The sequence below is a fragment of the Lonchura striata genome, chromosome 5 (assembly GCF_050655825.1).
Source record: "Lonchura striata isolate lonStrDom1 chromosome 5, ASM5065582v1, whole genome shotgun sequence".
Classification (NCBI taxonomy): domain Eukaryota; kingdom Metazoa; phylum Chordata; class Aves; order Passeriformes; family Estrildidae; genus Lonchura; species Lonchura striata.
Window position 1 is genome coordinate 69,506,706 of NC_140707.1, and position 12,560 is coordinate 69,519,265.

The 12,560-nt window shown below is 44.7% G+C and overlaps 1 protein-coding gene and 1 non-coding gene across 5 annotated transcripts; one reads left to right on the plus strand and one right to left on the minus strand.

Annotated features, from left to right (window-relative positions):
* Positions 1–1,440: 1,440 nt before the first annotated feature.
* On the minus strand, positions 1,441–10,613 carry PSMA3 (proteasome 20S subunit alpha 3). Of its 4 annotated transcripts, none has more exons than XM_021534649.3 (11): positions 10,556–10,613; positions 9,655–9,737; positions 9,013–9,136; positions 8,198–8,299; positions 7,997–8,070; positions 7,384–7,456; positions 6,382–6,447; positions 3,759–3,805; positions 2,194–2,261; positions 1,991–2,055; positions 1,441–1,629 (listed from the first exon to the last, which is right to left on the minus strand). In XM_021534649.3, exons 1-11 carry the CDS (start codon positions 10,574–10,576, stop codon positions 1,585–1,587), a joined length of 768 nt encoding a protein of 255 aa, XP_021390324.1. In that variant the 5' UTR covers positions 10,577–10,613; the 3' UTR covers positions 1,441–1,584. The 4 variants fall into 4 exon arrangements, with proteins under 4 accessions (XP_021390324.1, XP_085437096.1, XP_085437098.1 ...); XM_085580970.1 differs by lacking the exon at positions 10,556–10,613 and adding an exon at positions 10,219–10,381; XM_085580972.1 differs by lacking the exon at positions 10,556–10,613 and adding an exon at positions 10,299–10,353.
* A 97-nt stretch (positions 10,614–10,710) lies between these two features.
* TRNAK-CUU (transfer RNA lysine (anticodon CUU)) lies at positions 10,711–10,783 on the plus strand. The gene has a single exon. It is a non-coding gene; the product is annotated as a tRNA-Lys (tRNA).
* The last annotated feature ends 1,777 nt before the right edge of the window (positions 10,784–12,560 follow it).

Genomic DNA, 12,560 nt, shown 5'->3' on the forward strand with positions numbered 1-12,560 from the left:
CCAACTCAGAATATTCTGTGATTTTAGGAATAGAATCAAGACACAATGAGGAGAATCAGGTACTTCCCTATTGCCAGGGAGTGGCAGATCAGCCTCAGCTGATGCTTTAAGGTGGTGCTGAGGAGTTTCTTGACTGGTGCTTGCCAGTGACTCCAAGAGCTGAGTCAGCAGGAAGCTGCAGTAGTAAATTCAGTCTGGAGCTGGAACACAGAATTCCAGGCTGACTCAGTGCAGCAGCTGTCACTGCTGCCTCGGGAGGAGGCACTGAAGGAGGCTGCCTGTCCTGGCCCCATCTGTCCCAGCAGGAGCTGAACTGACACAGTCAGAGCCACCTTCCTGTTGACCTTCCCATGTCACAAAAAGAAAGCAGAACCTGTGCTTTGTAATCCTGGTACAAAGGAGACTGGAGAGGCCAGGTATTTTCCAAACTACCTCTTTAAAAATAAACCTGTAAGGGAAAGCTGCTGTTTTAAAGGCTGGTAAACGTGAGTGTGTAGTCCTAAAGCCGAGGAGTTTGATTCATTACGCAAGTATGCATTTTAGATTAGCAGGGCCATTAGAATTTTAACTGTATGTACAACCAGGACTTCAGTTTTGACTGAGTTTCAGGGTGGTGAACAGAACAGTTTATTACCTTACAGAATCGTATGGGTTAGAATGGACCTGAAAGATCATCTCATTGCTCCCCCCTGCCATGGGCAGGGTCACCTCCCACCAGACCAGGTTGTTCCCAGCCCCATCCAACCTGCTGGTTCAAAACTTTGAAGTGACTAGAACAGGCAGTCTGTTTTCTTAGGAACTGGTGAATGACAGCAGCAAAGCTTGTTTTTATCTTCTGGAAAGGTCAACAATTGATGAAGCTGATTCAGAAGTGTGTTAAGATTAACTACAGCTGAATAAAAGAGTTTAAAAATAGTTTGGCTCTTCAAGCATTAATTCCAATTACATTGCTTAATAGATCTCACAGCTTTAGAACTTAACACAAGCACTATTTTAAATTGAATTAGTTTTTAATTCCTCCTACTCCTCCACTAAGCCTAGGCTGAGTACTTCAGATTAACATTCCTCTTGCTGCACTCCTGGTTGTTATATGGGCTGTTAGGAGTTGTCAGCTGTGCACATCACCTTAAACTATCAGCTGCTGTTGGAGCTGGCCACGTTCTCATCTCTTCTGCTACGAGCAGTCACAGACTGTGGCTCTGAACAAACTGCAAATTGTGCTACTGGTCAATCAAGGAAGAACAGAGTACTAGTTTTTAATATTAAACTATGCAGCATTAACAAGAGACTTGTCTAGTGTCCAAATAGATTTTTTTTCTGTGCAGAGCCTGGCTCAAATTGAGTGCTTTGGGAAGTAACAGCAGTCTGATAATGTCTTTCCTTCTTAATGTCTCCTTAGATACAGTTGCTGGCCTACACATTTTGAAATAAAAGCTTATAGACAGTAAAATGGAAAATTTATTAGTGCAAGTTGGTCAGTTGGTTTCTTCCAACAAGTACACAACAGCATCGCATGCATAATGCATTATAAACAAACCTGGTCTAAGATAACAAAAGTTGAACTTGTTTTGGAGTAACAATGTGTTACATATTGTCATCATCTGACTCATCTTCCTCTTTCAAAGATTCCTGTTTAAAAAAAGAAAGTGTAATTAAAGAATAGTCTAACAGTTGTTTTATAGTTCAGCCTGCAAGTAACAAGATGAGGTTTGCTGCAGCTTCACACCCCTCTTACTGTGCCCAAACCCTTGTCAGCAGGACAGTTCCCATCAGTGCATTTACTTCGAAGGAGAAAGACCCCACTCATGGCAGGCTCTGAATTAACAGTTTGAGAGCAAGACCTATCCCTTGTTGCACTGTAGCCTTCCTGCTGTCCCTTCCCAGGAACACCAGCTCTCCCTGAGGGGATGTGTGTTGGGATGATACATTTTCCAGGCAGCTCCGCAGTTTGTCAAGTGAAACACTGCGAATCACCGAAGTCATAACTTACCTTGGCATATTTTTCTGCTTCTTCTCTGATGTCTTTGGGAACAATTTCATGTTTTCCATTGGTTACTGCCAATAAAAAAAAAGTATGTCTTAATTACATTCACACAAGGACCGTGACATACAGAGTGAATTTAAGAAGCAATGTTAGTTACAAAAAGTTATAAATTTTCTGTAGTGTTTATAGAAATTATAGAAATGCATTACTTTCTCCAACCCAGCTGAGTTCCAGCTCAAAAGCTTTATCCTTTACTTCATCATGAACTATGTAGATTCTGAAAGGAACAGACAAAGAACAGATTAGAACAGACTGACCAACAGGCTAAATATACTTTGTTCCTGTCACAGATTTCTTCTGTTAAAGTATTCTCATGATTAATAGCTCTCCCTGTGCCAAACACCAGCAGAGAATTTTCCAGGCTTAACTGCTAATCTAACAACACCTTAAATCATTACAGCAAGATGCAGGTTGAGATGTTCAAGTTTCCCTAACTGGAACAAACATTAAGATTTAGATACTGCGGGACCAAAGCTGCATCATCACTGCCTGCTTCTGCTAGACCAATTATAATACAGCTTGGAGTGTCCTGCATTTCCCCTGTAAACCTTACTGCAGTTTATACTAAATACCACCACCACAGTATCTTGTGTCTAATCAGAAGTCTGTACATAAAGATTTCCAATGTGGTGCTTCTGGCAAACATGGAAGTGGGAATTTAAACTCCAGGTGCTATCACAGTGCCACCCAGAGCAGTAAAATCACTGCTTAGGCTGTGGGACAGAAATGCTATCACTGTAATAACAAAACTGACTTGATTCAGCCTGTGGCAGAGCATGCAAACAAACTGGAACAGTCCAGTCCTGGGATGAGACACTAGAAACAGCAGAACTCACAATAACCTGTGGCTTCACTGTGTAAGAAGCCTGTATTTTGTATGTCTTAATTCCTTCAGAAAGCACTAAATCAGTAAGTAAATCAGAAGTTGAAAAATACCAGCAAATCCTACGCAATGTGGAAACCTTGGAGATAGTGGCGGAAGGCAGGATACCTTCAGCAGCACACTTCCAGTGGAAGTATTGTGAAACAAATATAAAGACTGAAGTGAACATTGGTGTCCAGGGAAATGCCCTTCTATGCTTACAGACCCTCCTGTCTGCTCGCTGAGGTGATCTCTAGGCCTTTCTCATGTTTCAGCTGGTTACAAGCCTTTTGCAACAAAGTGTACACCTTCACAAGCTCCTGAAGAAATCACTGCTCTGGACTATGCCTAGTATTTTAGGTTTAAAAGTTGTTAAAATCTTCACTATCTGGCTAAATGGTACTAAGGAACTGAATTTGAGCTGAAGAACAGAACCCTCTCTAGAGCTGCTACTGAGTTTGAGTTGAAGCAGAATTAAAGTATTTTCATTATCAGAAATTACTTTTAAATGTCTAATAACAATACAGCTATACTGAATATATTCCTTTAAAGAAATTCCACTTTACTTCTTTCCTAAGCATTTGAGTCTTTTTTTTTTTTTTAGGCTGGGTCTAAATCTCAGCATCATTCTGAAGCATCAGGTCATTGTTCAAACAACTCTGACTTCAGAAGCAGCACACCAATAAGTTTCCCTTCATCTGTCACCTGCTTTAAATATTTTCAAACCAGGGATTAGAGTCAGACAGTTTAACACACAACACCCAATTTAAAAGGAACAGCCTCAGTTTGAAACCAAAGCAAGCTCACCACTCTGGATTTTTGTCAAGTTGGAAAAACAGGTTGGAGACTTACATTTTTGCAACTTCCTTAACAACATCACGGCAGGTCATTTCCTTCATCTGTAGGCAAAAGACATACAGATACAAGATTTCTTTTAAGAGAATATAAATCTTCCACAGGGCCAGAACAGGAAGCTGTGCATGTGCCTAATGAGCTTCATGTTCAGTAGTCAAAGGAACAGAAAAGGCCAGAACCACATTTCTTCTCTACAATGCGTCTTTCAGCCTGCTCTATGCAAGTCATTCTTCCAGGGAAGAATATTACAATTGAAAGATTTTAGGAAAAAAATACTGCCTGGAAATTCCCCAGTCTAAAGCACTCAGCAGCTGAAATCTTAGAATCTACATTGGTGGTGATGGCATTTTAACAGCTTGATTTGTTCCTAGATGCTTTATGCTCAACTGATACCAAATAATCACATGGGAGAGGCACCATATGTTCACATGTAATATTGGTATTCCTTCTAAGCAGCATAGTAATACTTTCTGTCTTACCAACATTTTATGAAAGTAATTCTGGGTTTTAAGTAATGCCCCAAGAGAAGAATATTGTTTAACAACCAACTGCCTGCCTGAGCAGGGCATCAGCATCTCATTTCACATTTTCTCACTTGTATCACAGTCTTTTGGCAGTTTCACAGTTAATCAGAACAAAGGCTGGTGCAAATTTCCATGCCATAATAAACTTGTGTTTTATAGATCAATTTTTCTGGCCTATGAAGCAGTAATATATTTTCCTATATTTTATTAATGCAATTTACTATCTCTTCCAATTCCCAAAATATTTTCAAACTCTTAGTACGGCAGGTAATTGTAAGGTACTGGTGAAGACACTAAGATGACAAGAGTTCAGGTGGAGTGTCACAGCCCTTTCTGGAGTGAAGCAACTGGCCAGAGAAGAAATGTCCTTGCCTGGTTGGACAATTGTGCCACCACAATCCCATCTGGAGAATTTCCCTAAACAGAGATCCACTGCCTTTGTGACACTCAGTCCAGAACAGAAATAAAACTTGTGTCACACAAATGATGTGTTTTCATGCATATAAAGTTAGCAGTCCAGCAGGAAACCCTAAAGCTCTACTACTGTCATGCATATTTACAAAAAGAAAACTGAAGTCAATTTAATTCCTGCCATTATCCTTTTCCCATCCCAGGTATGTTAATTTTGCAGACAATGAAAGTAAACAATGTGAACAGTTTTATCCCAGGAGTTAATCATGATCATGTCCATATATCCAAAAGCTGTAATAGTATCAGAGCTGCAGGAGATGAGAGATTAAAGCAGTCTCCACACAACTACAGGTTTTCCCACAGCTGAGTTTACAGACCTAAAATGCAGAGGATGTGATGAATGCAGGGTTTTCTTCTTGCCCCCTCAGCTAAGCAGAGTTTCACACACTGGATCCTCCCCAGCCAGGAGCTCTCTGCGGTCTCCCAAGGCAGGGTTAAAGTCCTGATTCCCTGCTTGCCTCTCCCATTCCACCTGCACTCATCTCTTCCAACAAACAAATCTGACCTAGATCACCCCACAAAACCTTTTGTACATCTGGTTTTACCCATCTTAGCTTTGACAAATTCACCTTGTCAAAATCAGCTGTTACTAGAAACCTGCCCAGTCCACACTGAACAGTTATTGGCAAGTAGGGCTGGACTCACCCCACAGAGCTGTGACAGGATCCCACACTTGCAGTGACAGGGGACACTGCACAGAGCCCTAAATGAACAGCTCTGTGCCACTCCTCTCTTCCACGTGTGCATTCTACAGCTCTGCTGCCAAGTTCCAGTAATTCACATCAGTAACTGCAGAGGTTTTGGAAAATCTCAGCATTGCACACAAAATTAACTATTTGGAGTAAATTGTGTGTTAGCCAACACAGCACTGTCTTTTGCCAATGTGCACACATGGGAATTGAAATTATGATTCCCCAGGTGCCACAATTCCAGTATGAAGATCAAATGATCATGCAGGCTTACCTTTAATTTGGTATTCAAGCATCTGAACCAGATTCAAAACTGAGTGAATCAAGTCTAGAATATTCTCATTTTTCCTGTAATTTTTCAGTCATGATGCTACAGCACCATATATAGGCTATTATTAAAAATAAAACATTCATATAATCTCTGAACCTTTCCATGAACAGCTGTGGCATCCCTCTGCAGACTAAAATAAGATATAACAGAGTATCACATAAAAAGTACATGAGACAGCCCAGGAGAAGGATTTGGTTCCATGTTATCTCCAAGGGTGTCAGATATTCAAATACGTGAGGAAAATGGAAATCTTTCAGGATTCTAACATAACTTCAATCAGCTGAAGGGACATGTCAATACTTTTTGGTTGTCTTCTCTCCACAGACCAGTTTGTCCTTAGCAAGAGCAGCCTTTCTGAACTTGTTAAACAAATAATCATCTAAAACCTTTGGGAAAAATAGACAGAGCACCCTGCACAATGCTGCCCTATGGATTTCATTCAAAATTAAAAAATTATATTCACTCACTTACTTGGCTCTTTGGCAAATGTACAAGGAAATATTTCACCTGCTTCTCCTGCATCTTATGTATTTCAGGCACCCAAAAGGTAACATGATAAGCAAGAAATATTTGTCATGAGACAGCACAATACTGTAACACCATACCTGAAGTTTTTCTATCTCTGTTTTTGCAGCCTGCCTGGCTTTACCAATGGCACAACCCCAATAACCCTAAAAAAACAAGAAACAAACAATATAGAAATGTAATTAAATACTAGACCTTCTACTAAGTGACCTCTTACTGTCACTTAGCACATGAAAACCCCACTTTACTCACAGTGAGAGGACAAAAAACCTTGGTATTGTTCTCTCCTGGGCACATCCCCAAATTGTTGAATAGAGCCCAATTAATACATCAAGTACCACCACTATTGATAGAAATTGTCCAGTAATTCCTGGACAGAAATTTATCAGCTCAAAATGTTGTAGTAGGTTTTTAAAATTGCTATTTAAAAAATGGAAGAATAAACTAGAATTAGTTTGAAGAGAGAAGTTCTACATGAACTACAGATGTTCTACAGGATCCAAGCAAACCCCAGGCTAAACCCACCTACTGTGCAAACATTTGAAGTGTAAACACATCAAAATAAAGCATTTCTATTTCTCTCAACAGCCATGGTACTGGCTATACTGCAAGGAAATTTTAAGAAATCCAGCAGTATGAGTGTGCATTGATCTGTGTGTAACACAGCTGAAAATGCAGCACTAACAGCAATTAACAACAATTCTATTTTAATTTGGTTTGCTGCTGGCAGGCAGTGCCAGAGGAACAGCTCTCTCTTACCTGAAGTATTTAGAGAAGGGGGTATCACTACAGTTCTTGCCTTTTTGGAGCAGTGCATGGGAGTTTTCACTGGACATAGCCACGTGGATGAACTCCCAATTTCTGACAGACAAGCTTTAAATTTCTCAGACTGCACTTTTAAGAAATACACCATGTTTGTTTAACAAAGATGTGCAAAGGAGCAGCAGTGATTCAGCAGAGATCTTCCCAGGCAAAAGCAGAAAACAACAACAGCTCTTTTGGACCAATACTTAGTATTTTCCCAACTAGAAACATTAAAAGAGGAACTTATGCTAAGATGGAAATAGTTTTGACACACTCACGTATGAAACTCCTGAGGGATCAATCATGTACAGCTGTGCACCATCATCACTATCATAGGACCCCAACATGAAACTGGAGGAGAAGAGAGAAATTAAAACCTTTCCTTTTACCAACACACACAGAACTAGAGAGACTACAGCAGCTCAGTTTCCTGCTACACTCTGTTGAGCAATTTGCCTCACAACAGCACCTGCACGTTGCCAGAACCATTTTACTGCTCAGTAACCTGGCAGCAGATCTCTGTTTATCAGTCCCTTTGTACCAGAAGCACACAGGGGCTGTAACCTGCTCTTTGGGTGTCAGGGCAAGCAGGATGACTGCAGAGGATGACTGCTCTCTCTACCATCACAGACTCACTGGCACAAACCCTCAAACCTGAAAATCCTGGGAGAAATTAACCAGCTCTGTAGAAGCCTGGCAGAGCCTTAAAGGAATACAAATTCCCCACCTGAGGTGTTAGACATGCACAAAAAGAAAGGGGAAGGGATTCTTAAGGAGATGAACTGTGGGGTACTAATTCCAGGTTTCCAAAAAGAACTCAGACAACTGAATCAGTTCCAGCAACTGTGAACCAAAAGATATTTACAAATAGAGTGTGTCTGCAAGACTCACCTGCAGCCAAAAGGCCTGACAGCACTGTACAGGGTGTAGGCATGCACATACATGGCCACTCTGTCTGCAAGATGCTGCGTGCAAAAAGGAAAAATAAAACCCTTATTTACAGAAATAAGGAATGAAATGTAATTCTCTTGTCAAGAATAAAAATCAAAACAGACAGAGGGAGAGAGAGAGGGAGCTGCACTGGTCTCTTACCTTCAGGGGGATGTCATAGCCATAGTTAGACCTGAAGTTGGAAGCCTCTTCCCGGGCGATGTCTGCCAAGGAGCGCGCGTCTGCCAGGAGCCCCGCGACTGCCTGCAAGGAGAGCAGGAGCTCAGACACAGCAGAGCTCAGACAGGCACTGCCCCGTGCCACCAAGCTCCAAACCTGCCAGTGGCACCATGTAGTAACAGAGCTTTCCTCTAGGAACATCAATAACCAACGTTATCATCATTAATTATCATCTCTGAGTCACCACAACTGCACCAACCCACACAATGCTTCAGATCTTGTGTTTTCACCAGGCTTCTCACACTGCAGCCACACCCTGACACCATTCTGACATCTCTGGTGGACAGGCCTGTCCTCCATACACCAATCTTTAAGGAATTCAGGTGATTTCCAATATTGTTGAGAAGAAAATCTCATTTGCAGCGTGTTTTCCCTGAACACACCTTATTTGGTAACTGTAAAAAAGTACCATTTTAACGCTTGTGTTTATATTTACATACAAGTTTGAACAACTGGAGAAGCATTCCTAAAAATTTAAAACAGCCTCAACATATTCTACTTCTTAAAATAGAAGCCTCACACTTAACTTCTGCTTTAAGTTTGGATTTTACTTATGTATGTTTTAGTGAATAAATTACAGAAAACAGTAAAAAAAACCCACTGACATTTCTGACTTTGTACACAGACACATTCACTTTCTTAATGTACTTATTTTTGATTCTCTGATTGACAAATTTGTCCTTTTGAGGGGGGTCACCTTATAATTTCAGCAGACCTGAAATGAAGTGGCAGCTTACCATCCCAACGTGTCGGTCGACATTGAAGAGGCGTTTATTGGACCCCTCTTCATAAAGCTTGGACAGGACTAATTTTTCTACTCCAAACACAACACCATCTTTGCATCTTATCCCAATTGCTGTACTGAAAGACAAGAAAAATATCAGTTTCTCACAATGTAAAATGCTTCACAAACAATTACTAAGACAGAAAAAACATAATTTTTTCCGAGGTAGGTCGACAACAAGGGGGTGGAACTAAATGGTCTTTAAGGTCTCTTTCAACTCAAAAATCATCGTGGGATTCTGTGATTCTGATCCTTATCTGGAGCAGACAGACCCCTGGGTGACCCTGCCAATCCATCCTGCTGCCCCTAAAGCACAGCTGGGATTTCCACTTCCCACCATTCCCTCACACACAGTCAGGGAACAGAGACACTCCCAGAGCAGCTTCAGCAGCTCCTGGATGTCCTCCATGTCTTGAGGAATCCCTAGGAATTGATACACATTTACAAGGAAGGTTCTGAGCATGCCTCAATCCACATCCCTAAAATGGGCTTTTAGATCAGAACTCATTTTACCACCACAGTTTTACCCTCATGTTATTCTAGTCCAACAGCACTGCTTTAAAAGAGGCCAAAACAGGAGACATTTGGATCTTACCTGCTATTCTCCACAGCTTTCATAGCATATTCCACTTGGAACACTCTGCCATCTGGGGAAAACGTGGAAGCTGACAGGTCATACTGAAGGAAAAGACACAAATCTCAGGAAGAAAACCCCACATAATATCACAGCATTTTCAGATAATTTAAAAACTTCAAGACTGTCACTGCCAGAGATGGTGTGAAACCCCCAGAGCAGGCTGACCCCTCACATAAGATGCAGAGACTAAAAGCCAGGAGAGGCCATTTCATCAGTGCTGGACGTCCCCACACTGCAAATCCTGGACGTGCAATCGCCGAGCACTACACAACACCCCAAACCTACGGGAGCTTTTGTCTGCCTTCACATTTCACGGAACCCCAGAGCGGTCTGGATTGGAAGGAACCCTCGGGACCATCCAGTTCCACCCCTGCCATGGGCAGGGACACTTCCCACTGTCCCGGGCTGCTCCAGGCCCCGTCCAGCCGGGCCTTGGGCACGGCCGGGACCCAGGGGCAGCCGCGGCTGCTCTGGGGCCGCGGAGCCTCCCCGGGAACGATTCCGGCCCAGATCAAACCTCACCCTGCACCCGCGTACCACCACAGCTCCCGATCCACAGTGCCGCCCCGTACGCCCCGACTTAATTTAAACGCGTGGCTCACAGGAATCCATTCGAATTACGCAGAGGTATATAAGACAGAGGGCTATACGTGCTTTATCCCGGCGCCCGCCCCGCCCCGCCGCCGGTTCCCCGGGCCTGCCGGGCCGCAGTGACTCAGCCGCCCGCAGCGCCCCGGAGCCGCCTTGCCGCGCTCGCCGCCGGCCCGGGGCGGCCGCGGGTGCGGCGGGGGCCGCTCGGGGCGCGGGGGCGGCCGCGCCGGGGCCGGGCCGGCGGCGCTGCCCCTCACGCCGCGCTCACCCCGGTGCCGATGGAGCTCATGGCGCCGCCGCTCCCAGCCCGACCCGCGCCCACCGCCCAGCAACGCGCGCGCCCATTGGCCGCCGCGCCGCGCGCCCGCGGTGACGTCACCTGCGCTACGTTCAATTACAGATACTGGGGGGTGGCTTCTCACAGCCCGGCTAGCTCAGTCGGTAGAGCATGGGACTCTTAATCCCAGGGTCGTGGGTTCGAGCCCCACGTTGGGCGCATTACTTTTGAACCGCTTGAAGGGCTCCAGGCTGGAAAACGCCGACGCCTGAGGGAGAAAACATGAGTGGAAAACTCAGTTTTTGTGAGTTACCTCCATTCAGGAATGACGTGCATAACAAAGCTGGAGCCGCGAGGGGCTGGGCAGTGACCGCTAAACACCGGCTCCCGGGATATTTTACTTTTTTAATAAACAATGCAGGAATCAGATGTTAATCAAGTAGGAGCTCTGGGCTCCCTCGAAGACAGAGAGGAATTACAGAGATCCCTGGAAAAAGCAGAGCTGGGCAAGCACCTGCCATAGGAAATGTAACAGGAGCCAGGGTGAGGTTCTCCATTTGGATGGTTAAACACAGAACTAGAGGAGAGCAGCAGGAGCAGCCCCACAGGAGGGGAGCTGGGGGTTTTGGGTAGCAGGAAATTCACCCCTGAGAGGGTGGGCAGGCTCTGGCACAGGGTGCCCAGAGAAGCTGTGGCTGCCCCTGGATCCCTGGAAGTGCTCCAGGCCAGGTTGGACAGGGCTTGGAACACCCTGCGATGGTGGGAGCTGTCCCTGCCATGGCAGGGGTGGAACTGGGTAGGCTTTAAGGTCCCTTACGACCCAAACCATTCTGGGATTCTGTGGTTTGCGTTGGTCCATCACTGAACAGGCTCTCCAGGGAAGTGCTCCCAGCCAGCCAGAGCTCAAGGAGCATCCGGACAATGCTCTCCTAAAGCCACAGGATTTATTTCATGCAGTCCTGCAAGGAGCAGTGGGTTGCACTCCATAAGCCTTAGGGGTCCCTTTTGACTTGAGACAATCTGATTCCATGAAAAGGGAGATGAGGGAATGAGATAAAGCCACTTCCCCCAGGGAACAGCATCTTGCATATTCCAAAATCCTCCTCCAGTCAGCAGGACTCACCTGGAGCTGCCTGCAATTGGCCAACACCAACCTGCTGGAATGGCATCCAGTCCAGAATGAAAAGCCTCAGAGGGAAATCCTCCAGTTTCTGCAGGGGTTTGTGTCTCTCACTGTCCTTCCTGCTAAACCAGGCAGACACTGTGAATTTGTCTGCTGGGAGGATCCATGATCCCACAGCTGTGCCGGGGACAGAAGAACTACCACAGGGTGAAAACCCAACCATTTCTACACCATTACACATGTAGGGTGTGATCTCTGGGGGCTCTCCAGGGCACGCTATTAAGAGTCTTTCTCACTCCTTCAATGAAATAAAAATCTGCCTTAGCAGGTCCTGGGACTCTGCACTTAACCCAGCAGTAACATGGGAGTTAGGAATTCTGTCCCTGCCACGTGAAACAGAAGCAGCTGAGGCTGTTCAGTGATGCAGAAACCCCACAGGAGGAGATCTGAGTGGGCAGAAGGAAGATGAGGTGGCAGAACATGCCGGGAGAGGTCCCAGGGTACGTGCGCAGAGCAGCACAGAAATACCCCTGGAAAGGAAGGGCTAAGAATATCCTGAATTTCCTCAGCTGCAGTCTGCTGCAGCTCAGGAAAATGACATCATTGCACCACCAACACCACAGGCTCTGTAGGAGTTTCAGCTCCTGATTCCTTCCCAGCAAGAAGGGAAGGAGCTCCCAGCTCCATGGGACTCGTGCTGATGGCAAATTCCTCTCTCAGGAAGCTCTGGTTCAGTTCTTACTGAGGTAAAACAAAACCTACACCCCAAATTACCCAGATTGTGACTGAAAATGAGCAGCACAGCTCAGGCTGCATGCTCTGTACACCTGAGGCTGGCTCTCTGTGCCTGGCAATGAGACACTGTCTGTTTAT